Source organism: Balaenoptera ricei, chromosome 8 (assembly GCF_028023285.1).
Source record: "Balaenoptera ricei isolate mBalRic1 chromosome 8, mBalRic1.hap2, whole genome shotgun sequence".
Classification (NCBI taxonomy): domain Eukaryota; kingdom Metazoa; phylum Chordata; class Mammalia; order Artiodactyla; family Balaenopteridae; genus Balaenoptera; species Balaenoptera ricei.
This window is the reverse complement of record NC_082646.1, coordinates 18,040,586-18,053,163: the sequence shown is the minus strand read 5'-3', so window position 1 is coordinate 18,053,163 and position 12,578 is coordinate 18,040,586. Positions and strand designations below refer to the sequence as shown.

Genomic DNA, 12,578 nt, shown 5'->3' with positions numbered 1-12,578 from the left:
TCTGAACTGTGGATTCTCATCAGCCTTCCGGGGGCCCAAGGACATAGCTTTTGGTGGGGGAGCTGCAGCCGCCTTATCTGGGCCCAATACACCTTATCAAACTGCTGTGCAACCAGCCTTCAGCGCTAAGTGGAAACGCTTGGAGCCCCATGCTGGCACTCAGCCCATAGCCTTGCCTGCCTTCCTCCTTTTTGTTACCTTCTCCACCTCTTAAATTCGGGCATTAATCTCTCTTTAACACTTACGAACAAGGGCTGGGCTTTGTAATGGGCTGAGTTTATGAAGCAAGGGAGATTTTCACATAGCGTGAATATGGCATGGAGGTGGCGGGGGCGGGGGGGGGGGCGGTCCAGGGCCATGGAGGGATGGTTCTTTCTTTCCCGTTGTTTCCAGAGAGTCTCCCTTTCTCTGATTTGAGGATTAATAGGAGATCAGATCAGGGGTTAATTGTGTGCTTTTGCTACTGCACTCAGGAGGGGCCGGTAGGTGGATGTGGGCAGCGAGGCAGCAACCTTCAACAGGTACCATCTAGGCAGAAGCGCAACACTTTAATGATTCTTTCTTCTTTCCATTTCCCTGGTGAGGCTCTAGGACTGTCTTCTCTCCTTATACCTCTCTCCTCTTGCTCTCTTTGCAGACCAGTTCTTTCTTTCTTTTTTTAAAATTGAAGTATAGTTGATTTACAATATTGTATTAGTTTCAGGCGTACAGCGAAGTGATTCAGTTATCCATATATGTGTATTTAGATTTTTCCCATTCTAGGTTATTACAAGATATTGACTATAGTCCTCTCTGCTACACAGTAAGTCCTTGCTATTTATCAGATCAGTGCTTTCTTCTTTTTTATTATTATTATTTTTTTTAATTTGCCTGCGCCGCACTGCCCGTGGGATCTTAGTTCTCTGACCAGGGATCGAACCTGCATCTCCTGCATTGGAAGCGTGGAGTCTTAACCACTCAACTACCAGACCAGTTCTTTCTTAACTTTCTTTAAATTCCTTTCCTCTTACAGACTGTAGACCTTAGCTAGAAAAATAGTCCTTTCACAGTTTGTTCTTTATTGTTAATCTAATACCCAGGGACTGGGTGTTCCCAGGCACCTGTTAGACGTTGCTGTATTCTCTTCTATCAGAGGATAACTAACTCCCTTCTTTCACTTTCAAGTGGCTTCTCACGGGTCTTCCTCTCTCCCATGACTCCTGCAGGTCTGAGCACTTTCCCTGCGAGTAGGAGACAGGGGCGATGTTTGCTGGGATGGAATCGCCTGTCTTTGGGACCACCCCATTAGCAGCTCTTGTGAACCGTATCAGTTCTGATGTAAACTCCAGCCAAGTGGCCTTGTGAGGCTGGAAGTGGATTTTTGCCTCTAGTTGGCTTCTGCCACCTTCCATGACCCTTCAGTTCTTGGGACCTGACTCCTGGTCTGGGGCAGTGCCAGAGACGCGTAGCGGGATGCGTTCATACGTGAGTCTTGCGGGAAACCTCTGAACCACGCCGCGTGTCAGGGACTGACGGAGGGGACGCAGGACTCAGTGCCTGAAGACCCACCCGGGTTGCTAAGACTGTAGGACCTCCAGGGCTGACTGTCCGGAGACCCAGGGAGGGCGCTTTCCACCACCCCCCGCACCCCCACGACCCTGGCGATTAGCCGGCGGTCAAAGTTTGTGCCCAGAATAGCGTTTCCCACCTCTTGTCTCCTACCTCTGCCAAGCTCCAGGGTAAGGGCAGAGAAGGGGGCTCTCCGCAGCCCGCGGAAGGGCACATTGCTTCTGCTTGCTCTACCCTGGGATTACTGACCTCAACTCCACTCTCTTAAGTGGAGCGGCCGGCTGAGAGGAGGCACTTTTGGGGGCCTGAAGCTTTTTCAAGCTTTCATTCGCCCCCTGAAGACTTTGCCCTGAACTGACTGACCGCAGTTCTCGGGAACTGTTTCCAGCCAGGTTCCGGGGTGGGGGTGGGGGGCGGTGGGGGGGTGCGAAGCCCAGGAAATGCTCAAGACTGAGAGGAAGAAAAGTTTCCCTCGGGACTCGACCTTGGCCTCCAGGGGTCGTGACAGCTAAAATGGGGAGTCTCCCCTCGACCATAGATCCCCGCACACCCGCTGGCACCTGGTTCACCCGGGCCCGCGAACTCTGCACCTGGAGGCTAATCTGGATGGTCAGAAGGCCCGGAGGCACGAAAGGCCTGGGCTTGGGGCCCGGGAAAGCGACCTTCTAAAACCGATGTCGGGGTACAGGGGATGCCGCCCGGAGCCCGGAGAAAAAGTTAAAGGAGAGATGACACGCACTGAATGGGGCAAACATTGGAGCCGGAGACCAAACTCCGCGCCTGGAGCAGCAGGGGAAAAGAAAACCCGTTTCCAGTGGAAATTAAAAACCTGGGGTTGCAGGTGGGGGCTGCTCCTCGCCCCTCACCTCCACTGCCCCCACTAAAGGTTCCGAGTCCCTGGCACTCCTCTCCACGAGCTCCTTCTTTCCTCTCGGCTTGGCCGGTGAGCGGCAGCCGCCAGCGCCCCAGCAGCAGCTAGATGTCAGGCGAAGCCTGGAGCGCGGCGCGCGGGGAAGGGAGGGGAGGGAAGGGAAGCGGAGGGAAGGGGAGGGGAGGGGTGGGGCGGGGAGCGCGCGCGGGTTCGGCCAGTGCGGGTGGTGGGCGGGCTGAGCCCGGGGACAGCGCGGGAGGGGGGGGGGGAGGGAGGAGGGAAGGGGGGCAGCTGTGGGCAGGGAGCCGGGCTCGGCCGCCAGCACTAAAGATGGAGAGGCGCCGGGGCCTCGCAGGGGAGGGGGCTCGGCGTTGACGTGGGACGCGGCGGAGGCGCCGCAGCCGGTGGTGATTTGCTAACCTCGCAGCACAGAGGAGTTGAGGGCGATGAGAGCGGGTACTGCGAACTGCCGGGCGATGCCGCCGCTGCCGCCGTGATACCGAGAGCAACAGTTCCCCAGCAACACCCCTCCCCGACACAGGTACACACCCCCAAGAGGCACGCACACACACCCCACGGCGCCCGGCTCGGCAGTGGTGAGTGGGGGGCCGGGGAGGGGCGCACCGCCCAGCGATAGCCGCGCGCCGGGGCGCCCCGGGGCTGGAGAGGTCTGGGGGGCGCGCTCGCTTCGGCCACTCGGCCGCTGGGCTTGTGCCTTATTTTATTCGGCTTGTTCCCTTCCTGCTGCCGCAGCCGTCGCCAGCGGCGGTTGGGGTCTGCTAGAAGGGGGAGCCCCGGCTGTCAGCTTGGGCGCAGCTGCCTCCCCAGCCCTTCCGCTCCAGGGCACGGTCGGGGTGAGAGGTGGGAGGCAGAGCGGTCTGCGGGGGCTGAGGGCGCAAGCGGAGGGTTGGGAATCAGGAGGCTTTGTACCACCAGGGGCCGGTGGAGGAGCCGGCAGCCGGTGGGTGCTCATATGTATGCCGACCGGTGCGCGGGCGCGAGATAGGGCTGTGGTTTATTTGTGTGTTTATTCGCCCACCGGCTGGGAAGCTAGAATCGGAGGATACGAGGAGTGGATCTGGGTGCCGAGGGGAGCAGGACTGGGAATCACTTGGGTTTTGTTTCTCTTTGAAAAACCTGGTGGGCTCTTTTTCTTGATTGGACTTAATCCCCTCGGTTTTGGAGGGAGGGGCTCCGTAGCGGAGCGCTGGAGTGTCTCCAGCGCTCCGGGCCCTCCTCGGCTCTCGGCTGGACCGGCCGTGGTGCCGGAGCTCGCTGTGCGCTCCCGGCCGCGCTCGGTGGGTGCTCGGCTCTGCACCTGATGCGTTCGGGATGGCTTTCCCATCCCGGCGCGCCGGCAGCTCGCTCGTACAGCCCCTGGAACACGCGCTCGAAATGCGCACTATCTCGCCGGCCCGCGGACCCACTGGAACGCACAGACGCGCTCGGCACCGACTCGCTCGCCTGCTCCCCGGGACGCTAGCAACGTGCCTGGGCCGGGCGCGCCGGCTGCTGGCGCCACCAGCCTGAGGCCGGGGACCTTGCCCGTCGCTCTCGGGGGTCATGGCCCAGGGTCGGAGAGGGAGGGCCCGCAGATTCCTTCTCGCTTTTCCTTCCACAACTCGCTGTCGGGTTTTTGTGCTTCCACTTCTCCACAAGGCGGGTCCGCCTTCTCGCCGCTCTCGCCCAGGCGGCCGGCCCGCCCGGACTCTTGCCTTTCGTCCGGGTCTCTTTCGCTTTCCCTCTTCCCTAGCCCGGCTCCCTTTCTCTTTGCCGTCTGGCTTTCCCGGAAAAGTTGCTTCCCCAAGTTTGCTGAAGTCGTCTCCAAGTCTCCGTGGGGACGGCTGGGAACTGGGCGCGGGGGCGGGGGGCGGGCAGTGTGAGAGCGCGATCGATCCCCGGAGCTCGAGCGGGTTAGCGCCGGCTTTCTCCCGCGCCGCGGGGCTGGGCGCTGCAGCCAGCGCCAGCCGGATCGCGGGCGCCGAGCCGCGGGTGGCGGGGACGGCTGACCAGGGCACCCTGATTTCCCTCAGGACCCACGGAGCTTGTTTTTGGGGAGGAATTCGGGTAGCCCAGCTTACATTCTTCCGATTGCTCCCTACTAGTTCTCTGGAACCCCGAAGTCTGCGGGGAAGCGCATGGTGGCAAGGCGCGGGTGAATGGTCACCTCTCCCAGCCCCTGCCCCACCCCCACCCCATGGCCTCAGTTCCCACCCCAGGGTGGGAGCAAAAGTGTCTTGATTAGTCGTCTTGTTAACCCTTTCCGAGTAAGATTTGTGGCTCTGGAGCCAATAGGGTTCCTTTTGGGGGCGGAGGCCAGCAGTGTTCCAAGAGCGAGCAGGAGCCCTTGCTCTGCGTTGCTCCCACTTCATTTCACCGCAATATTGGCCACAGCTAGGCAGAGACTGGGAGGCACCTGGGCCTGTGAGATCTTTCTGACACTCTTTAGACAGGTTTGTGAGTCTCAGAGCCCTGTTACCGATCCCAAACAGCGCTTTGGGAGAGTCCTTTGTCTCCAGCACTGTTTTCCCTTCATATTCAATGTAACTCACATCATAGATGCTGGTGCCAATATCACTTCTCGCACCTCCAAGCCATTAACAGTATCAATTACTGCTCCAGGTTACAGGACTTGCCCACTCCTGGGAGCCGGTGAGGTACACTTGGAGTTCATGTTCCCAGCATGTGCACTCCTGGCTTTAGGGGTGCATGTTTCCTAGGACCTCTCTATAGGTCCTTCATGACCTAGCCTACATATTACAGATCCTCCTGACTACTGGGCACTTGTGGGCAGGGGATAAGTGTGCCATATTATATAAGTGTGCACATGTGTTAAGTCTCTCTCCCTCTCTGGCTGGTGCATGCACACACGGTCGAGATTTTGGATTACATACACAATCACTCTGAGGTACCCATGGGCAGTGGGTAGAAGTGAGACAAGCTAGTACATGGGCTACGTGTGTGTATTTCTCTTAGTGCTAAAGGAGGTGGTCAGGGCATGGGTTCATCAGTCCTTTGCAGCTCTGAGAAGAGTGGAAGGACAGAGGTCCAGGAAGGCATTGGCTGAGGGTGAGGAGGTGGGCTGGAGGAGAAGAACTTTGCCCTTAGATTTCTGTGGGCTGCGACTCTAGGCTGCTAGCCCCAGCTAGGCTGGGTTTTGCTCCTGGGGCTACCAGGTGAGGCAGGATTTAGAAAAACTTTGTTTCCAAGATGAAGTTTGCTGCACAGGGTGTTGAGAGTGAAACTGAGTGCTTACACTGACCAGAGGAAGGGGTTAAATTCTTATTCTTTTAAATTAAGTGCTGGGCAACTTCTCATCATCAGTGTTGGCTTTGCATGGGAGCCCCCCACCCTCAGACTTAAAAGAAAGCCCAAGACTCACAAGACTCTATTGTAATTTTCATTTGACTTCGTCTAACAGATGTCAAAGAGCAGTGAGTTAGGCATGTGCTGTAGCAGAACCCTCTCTTTACCTTCATCATCCCTGGGCCTGTAAAGGCAGACATGTAGATTTCTAGGAAGCCACTTTCCCTCCATTAAAATCACCAAGACTGTCTTGCTGCAGGTTTCGGGGAGGTGCTATTGTTTGAATTCTTACTTTTAGGGACACTAACTAATCTTCCTTTTGTTCTTGCATCTCTTTTGCCTCTTTCTCCCTTTCTCCCTTTAGCCCTCTACATTGGCCCAGGAAACCCACCCTGCCCTGCCACGCAGAGCCAGGAAGGAAAGAGAGCCTCATGCCTAAGCCTCGGGGAGCACCATGGATCTGACAAAGATGGGCATGATCCAGCTGCAGAACCCCAGCCACCCCACGGGGCTCCTTTGCAAGGCCAACCAGATGCGGCTGGCCGGGACGCTGTGCGATGTGGTCATCATGGTGGACAGCCAGGAGTTCCACGCCCACCGGACTGTGCTGGCCTGCACCAGCAAGATGTTTGAGATCCTCTTCCACCGCAACAGCCAGCACTATACTCTGGACTTCCTCTCTCCGAAGACCTTCCAGCAGATTCTGGAGTATGCGTACACGGCCACGCTGCAAGCCAAGGCGGAGGACCTGGATGACCTGCTGTACGCAGCTGAGATCCTGGAGATCGAGTACCTGGAGGAGCAGTGCCTGAAGATCCTGGAGACCATCCAGGCCTCAGACGACAATGACACGGAGGCAACCATGGCGGATGGCGGGGCCGAGGAGGAAGAGGACCGCAAGGCTCGGTATCTCAAGAACATTTTCATCTCGAAGCATTCCAGCGAGGAGAGTGGGTATGCCCGCGTAGCTGCCCAGAGCCTCCCTGGGCCCATGGTGGACCAGAGCCCTTCCGTCTCCACCTCATTCGGCCTTTCAGCCATGAGTCCCACCAAGGCGGCAGTGGACAGTTTGATGACCATAGGACAGTCCCTCCTGCAGGGGGCCCTTCAGCTGCCTGCCGGGCCTGAGGAGCCGACTCTGGCTGGGGTTGGGCGGCACCCTGCGGTGGCCGAGGTGAAGCCGGAGATGATGCAGGTGGATGAGGTGCCCGGCCAGGACAGCCCTGGGGCAGCTGAGTCTAGCGTCTCAGCCGGGATGGGGGACAAGGTTGAGGAAAGGGGCAAAGAGGGACCCGGGACCCCAACTCGGAGCAGCGTCATCACCAGCGCTAGAGAGCTGCACTACGGACGTGAGGAGAGCGCCGAGCAGCTGCCACCTCTAACCGAGGTTGGCCAGGGCCCCCCAGGCCGACCGGAGCCCCCCGCGCCCCCAGCTGAGAAACACCTGGGCATCTACTCCGTGCTGCCCAACCACAAGGCCGATGCCGTGTTGAGCATGCCGTCTTCGGTGACCTCGGGCCTCCACGTGCAGCCCACCCTGGCCGTCTCCATGGACTTCAGCACCTACGGGGGTCTGCTGCCCCAGGGCTTCATCCAGAGGGAGCTGTTCAGCAAGCTGGGTGAGCTGGCCGTGGGCATGAAGGCAGAGAGCCGCGCTGTCGGGGAGCAGTGCAGCGTCTGCGGGGTGGAGCTTCCTGACAACGAGGCCGTGGAGCAGCACAGGTAGGCCCCTCTGTACCCATCCCCCCGACCCTCAACTTCTGGCCTTGACCCTGCCTTCATACGCAGCTGTGCCCGAGTCCTGGGGCCTGGCTCCTCTGTTCTCTTTGCTATTTGCGAAAAACCACCTGTGGGGGGACACGTTTCAGGTGTGGTGAGGGGGCCTCGGGTCTTTCCTAAACACTGGGGAACTTAGGCGCCCAGTTTCTTCTTTAAAAAATACGATTTTATTTTATTTATTTGTTTTTTTGGCCACGCTGTGCGGCTTGTGGGATCTTAGTTCCCCGACCAGGGATTGAACCCCACGCCCTCAGCAGTGGAAGCGCAGAGTCCTAACCACTGGACCGCCAGGGAAGTCCCTGTGCTCAGTTTCTTACTAGGCTCTTTCCTCTCTTTTTTGCATTTGGGCTCCCATTTTGCTTTTCCTGCTCTTGGGTCTGTTCTCCTTTGCCTGGAGTGACTCATCAAGTGGAGGGAGGGAGAAGTGGGGTGCGGAGGAAGGGCCCATGGCCTGGATCTGGCCACGTAGCCAGGTTTCAGGTACCTGAGTTCCCATGTGGTGGTTCCTGCCAAGGCAGCCTGTCTGCAGCTCTGGAGGATGGGAGGGGCTGGAGGCTGCTTAGATCACAAGAGCAGCTGCAGGTTCCAAACGTCATTCCTGGTGAACGTTCATCACCAGGAACATTGCTTCCTCTCTCTTCTCATTCTCTGTCCCTGTAAACACATTTCGAGGGAGTTGATTTAAATTCAAGGGGGAAGGATGGGTAGGAGAGACATTGGTTTTGCAGCGTGCGGCCTTACTTTTAACCCCTCCCTACTCACATTGAATTAAATACCACTTTGGGCTAGCATTGGCTTCCCTCTGGCTTCTGTTTCTTTCTCTGTGAAATAACTTTTATGACATGCCTGGTTCAAGTGCTTTTCATGGAGTCACATTTTTGTTACAGCAGTTTTTCAAGGTGGATGACGTTCTTTTACATAGGAACGTGCTAAGACCTTTTCCCAGGGTCATGTAGATACTGAGGCAGAGCTGGATTCAGATTCAGGTCTTAACCCTCTTGCACTTGGCTGCCTCTTGGAGTCATCAGTCCCGAAGAGGATCGTATCTACAGAACAGAGGGTTTTGAAAATTGCTCATCAGAAGTGGAGTAAACACAGAGGGAACCTTTAGTGAGTTTGGTGTTCATCTGCATCTGTCGTAAGGATATGCCCATCACATCACCCTGGGTTCCTGGGTCGGGTGAATGGTGTCAAGAAGTCCAGTTTCTCTTGCCATCTGTGATAACATTTCCCTGCACACCCTCTCGCCTGCTGTTTTGCTGATCTTGGGTGGATTCTTCACTTTTGCCCTCTTCTACCCTCCCCCCATTCTTCTGTTGACCATTCAGGAGGGGGTGGGAAGGAGAGGGGGTGGGGGCATGGAGGTGGAGGCATTCGGTGGTCATCTGATTAGCCCAAGCTGAGCTGGAACCGGCTCCAACACCGCTTAATGGGGGGCTCTGAGACTTACCTTGTGGAAAGTGCTGCTGAGCTAAACATAGCCGATCCCTTTCCGGTCGGGTGCGAAAAATAACCGCCACTAAGGTGTGTCTTCGTGATGCTTGTACTGCTCAGAAATAGACCGAGGTTGTGTTTGTTTTTGCTCAAACTTTCCTAAAGAGGAAACCCTCTCCCCAAACTCGACCAGATAGATGATCATCTTTTCCGGACGTGAATTATTTCAGTTATGTGCTATGAGAAATGGGGTATAGTGGAAAGTAATTTAAAAATATATTTATTTATTTACTTATTTGGCTGTGCTGGGTCTTAGTTGCGGCATGCGGGATCTTTAGTTGCAGCATGCGAACTCTTAGTTGCGGTATGTGGGATCTAGTTCCCTGACCAGGGACTGAACCCGGGCCCCCTGCTTTGGGAGCGTGGAGTCTTAGCCACTGGACCACCAGGGAAGTCCCAGGAAAGTAATTTTTTAAATTGAGGTATAATTGACATGTAACAGCTTCAGGTATACAATGTAATGATTTGATTTTTGTATATTTTATGAAATGATCACTATGATAAGTCAACTTAGTTAAAATCCATCAACGAACATAGGAATTTTTTTTCCTTGAGCACTTCTTAAAGATCTACTCTCTTAGCAACTTTCATATATGTAATACAGTATTGTTAACTGTAGTCATCATGTTGTGTGTTATATCCCCAGGGCTTATTTATTTTGTAACTGGAAATTTGTACCTTTTGACTACCTTCACCTATTTCTTCCAACCCCTGTTCCCTGGAAAGCAGGGTGTTTTTCTGGCTTCTTGTTGGATCTTGCTTGCTTCTTTTTACCTGAGAGGGCTGCAAAAGCTATTACTCTCCCAGGGGTTCCAAGTTCCCTTTCTGTGGGACCCTTGTTCCTCTGGGGAGAGGTGGAGGGCTGGCTGTGGTCTACCCCCTCAGATCATGGGTGGCAGAACTAGCCATATATACCAGTGAGAGCTTGGCAACGTTATGTAACCTTCTTGAGCCTTGTTTTACTCTCTTTAAAATGGAGGTGGTCTGTAGGGTGGGATGCTGAATTAACGAAGTAACATCCGGAAACCTCTGGAGCTGTGACTGGCACTTAGTAACCAGGAGCGTGAGGAATGGACCCTCAGACACTTCCATCTCACCTGGGTCTCATCTCTGCACCGCCCCACCTGGCTCTGAGTTCTAGCGTGTAGTGTCCACAGCACTGCCATCGACGGGTTGGGTTGGCCGTGAGGCAGTGCCGAGGATATCCCCGTCCTTGTGAGCTTGTGATGGCAAGCCGCCAGTCCTGGCGTCCTTGGCATCACGCTGTGGGCTGCTGACACGGAGACTGTGCTTTTGACTGAGGGTGGAAAGTAGGCTGCTGCAGCCCAAGAAGCTGGAGCCTAGGGCTGTGCCCTGGATGGAGAGCTGTGAGCTCTCAGGAAGTCAAGGGTGGAGAGAATGTTCCCGTGTACACTCCGCCCTCGCTCTGACGGGCAGCCCCTGGCTCCTGGTCAGGTGTGCTTTGGGGAGACTTCTCCTGTCTCTCTGTCTCTCAGACCTCCAGGATTAAGGTTTGAGAGACAGGGAGAGACTTCCCTATTTCCTACTGCTCTCTGTTCCTTCCCCCACATCACAAGTCCCAGCGTAGCACACACAAAAAAGGCAAGGCGGAGCAGCCAGAGTGGGAGATCTGATGTCAGGAGGCTGTGGAATTGGCTGTGAATATGACAGTGACGAACATGATGAAATAACAGGCTACACGATTTATTTTATTTTGTTGTTAAGCCTGGTAGGTAGGTAAAGGTTAGGTGCTTGGTAGTTATTGTTGTCTTTCTTCTTGGTGAGGGGTAGAAGGGCATGGAGAGGAAGGAAGGGGAGAGTGTTAGGAAGGGATGCAGGAAGGAGGGTTTGATTCTACAACAAACCATCGGGAGCTTTCCTCGCGACTTGGTCCCAAGCTGGTGAGAGGGGAGCCTGCTGGCCCGACAGACAGTTTGAATGAAACTTTATAAAGCTGTGGTCCCTGCAGTGCATGGTGAGATGTAAAAGCAATGTCAGCTGTAGCCATGGATTGATGGAAAGCCCACAGAGATGCTATCTGGGTAAATCAAACAGGGCTTACCTGCCTAAAGGATCCAGAAGGCAGTCAGAACAATCAGAAGACCTGCTAGATGAGCAGATCTATCCAGGCAGATTTAGGAGTAAGTGCTGGACCCTAAAACCTTCCCAGGGGGCCCATGTTACAGAGGGTAATGTCTGAGGGAGGGAGGGTCACATCAGGAAGATTGGACTCTCCTTCCCTAGACTCAGTCTCTGTTCTGTCTCCCTCTCCCTGAAAGGCTGGGCCTGTTCTGCATGTAGCCTTGTCTGGATCTGGTCTAGGGACCAGCTCTACCAGGCCAGGTGCACCTTCTCCTTCTTAAGAGTTATATACATGGGATAAGATTACGGGGAACTGTGGTTGACTTAAGTGTCAACACTGCTCTCGTGGTCCTCAGTCTCCCCAGGCTCATATAGCCTGGTCTTAATATGTTTGTGAATTTAGTGCTGCAGAATCAGAGTGGGATCTGCTTTCCCGGGAGCCTCTGGGTCTTCTACAGACAAGCCCTTGGATCAGCTACAGTGTGTATCCTGCACACACACAGTAGGAACTCTTGCCTGGTTCTTGCAGGGGTGCTCAGGAACCACATGGGTGGGCTCAGCCTGCTTCCCCCACTCAGGTGTGCAGCCCTTCTCAGAGGCTTCCCAGGACCAGCTCTAGGGTACATGAGCCACATCGCTGAGATGTCAGGGTTCTGCCTGGCCCTTTGCCTTGGCCTCTTTCAGGTGGCCAGCTGCTCGGTGTTCAGTGGTTGACCATGTAGAGGATCAGTAGCCGTTGACCTTGGCCTAGGCCACTTGGGGAATTTAGAAGCTGCCCTGAACTCTTGGTCCTCTCTCATCATTCTGCCAGCTTTAGGCACCTCTGAGGTCAAACGAGATTCTATTTGGAAAAGAGTATGCAGTGAGATAATGATAGCAACAGCAGGAATGTTAATAATGCCTCTTATTGGTTGTTCGGCTTTTTCCTTTGCAAAGCGCCTCTAATGACTTTATCTCTCTTAACCTCACAGCCTCCGCTCAGGGGGTGCAGGTCCCTCATTCCATATCTGTGATGATGAAGTCTGAAAAGCTCTGAAAGCTAAAAGGCTCTGTGTAAGTTTGCAGCAAACTCATTTAGTAGCAAAACCTGATCTGAACTGATGTGAGGCTATATTTATCCTGCCTATTTTGAATATTCATATGTTTTGCTGCAAAAATATTAATGTGTTTGATTACAGAGTGCTTCCCTAGACTCCTCTGGGACTGGTGAACATTATAGGCCCCATAGTTCCTTTCTAAAATCTGAACAGTTTGGATTTCTGAAGCAGCCAAGGGTTTTGGGTAAGGGATTGTCACCGTTATCAGCCCCAACTTACAGATGAGGAAAATGAGCTTTGAGTGAATGACGTACCCAAGGTCACATAGCTATAAATGGCTAGAGCCAGGAGCTCGGCTCGCCTTCTAATTCACAGTCCTGGGTGCTCCGCGCCAGGCCATATAAGCACATGGGCATTGCTCTTCTGGGTCAGATCCATCTGACCTAGTCTTTGGGTGCCAA

At 54.7% G+C, this 12,578-nt stretch overlaps 1 protein-coding gene across 3 annotated transcripts in view; it reads left to right on the top strand.

The window, feature by feature from the left end:
• The first annotated feature begins 2,731 nt into the window (after window positions 1-2,731).
• The window catches only part of ZBTB16 (zinc finger and BTB domain containing 16), a 192,362-nt gene continuing 182,515 nt past the window's right edge, over window positions 2,732-12,578 (top strand). For 2 of the 3 annotated variants that reach the window (XM_059930361.1, XM_059930359.1), the window contains exons 1-2: window positions 2,732-3,015; window positions 6,090-7,447. In XM_059930361.1, coding sequence (XP_059786344.1) covers window positions 6,180-7,447 — 1,268 coding nt within the window. In that variant the 5' untranslated portion in view covers window positions 2,732-3,015; window positions 6,090-6,179. The remainder of the gene's footprint in view (window positions 3,016-6,089; window positions 7,448-12,578) is intronic. The other variant, XM_059930360.1, reaches the window with a different exon arrangement.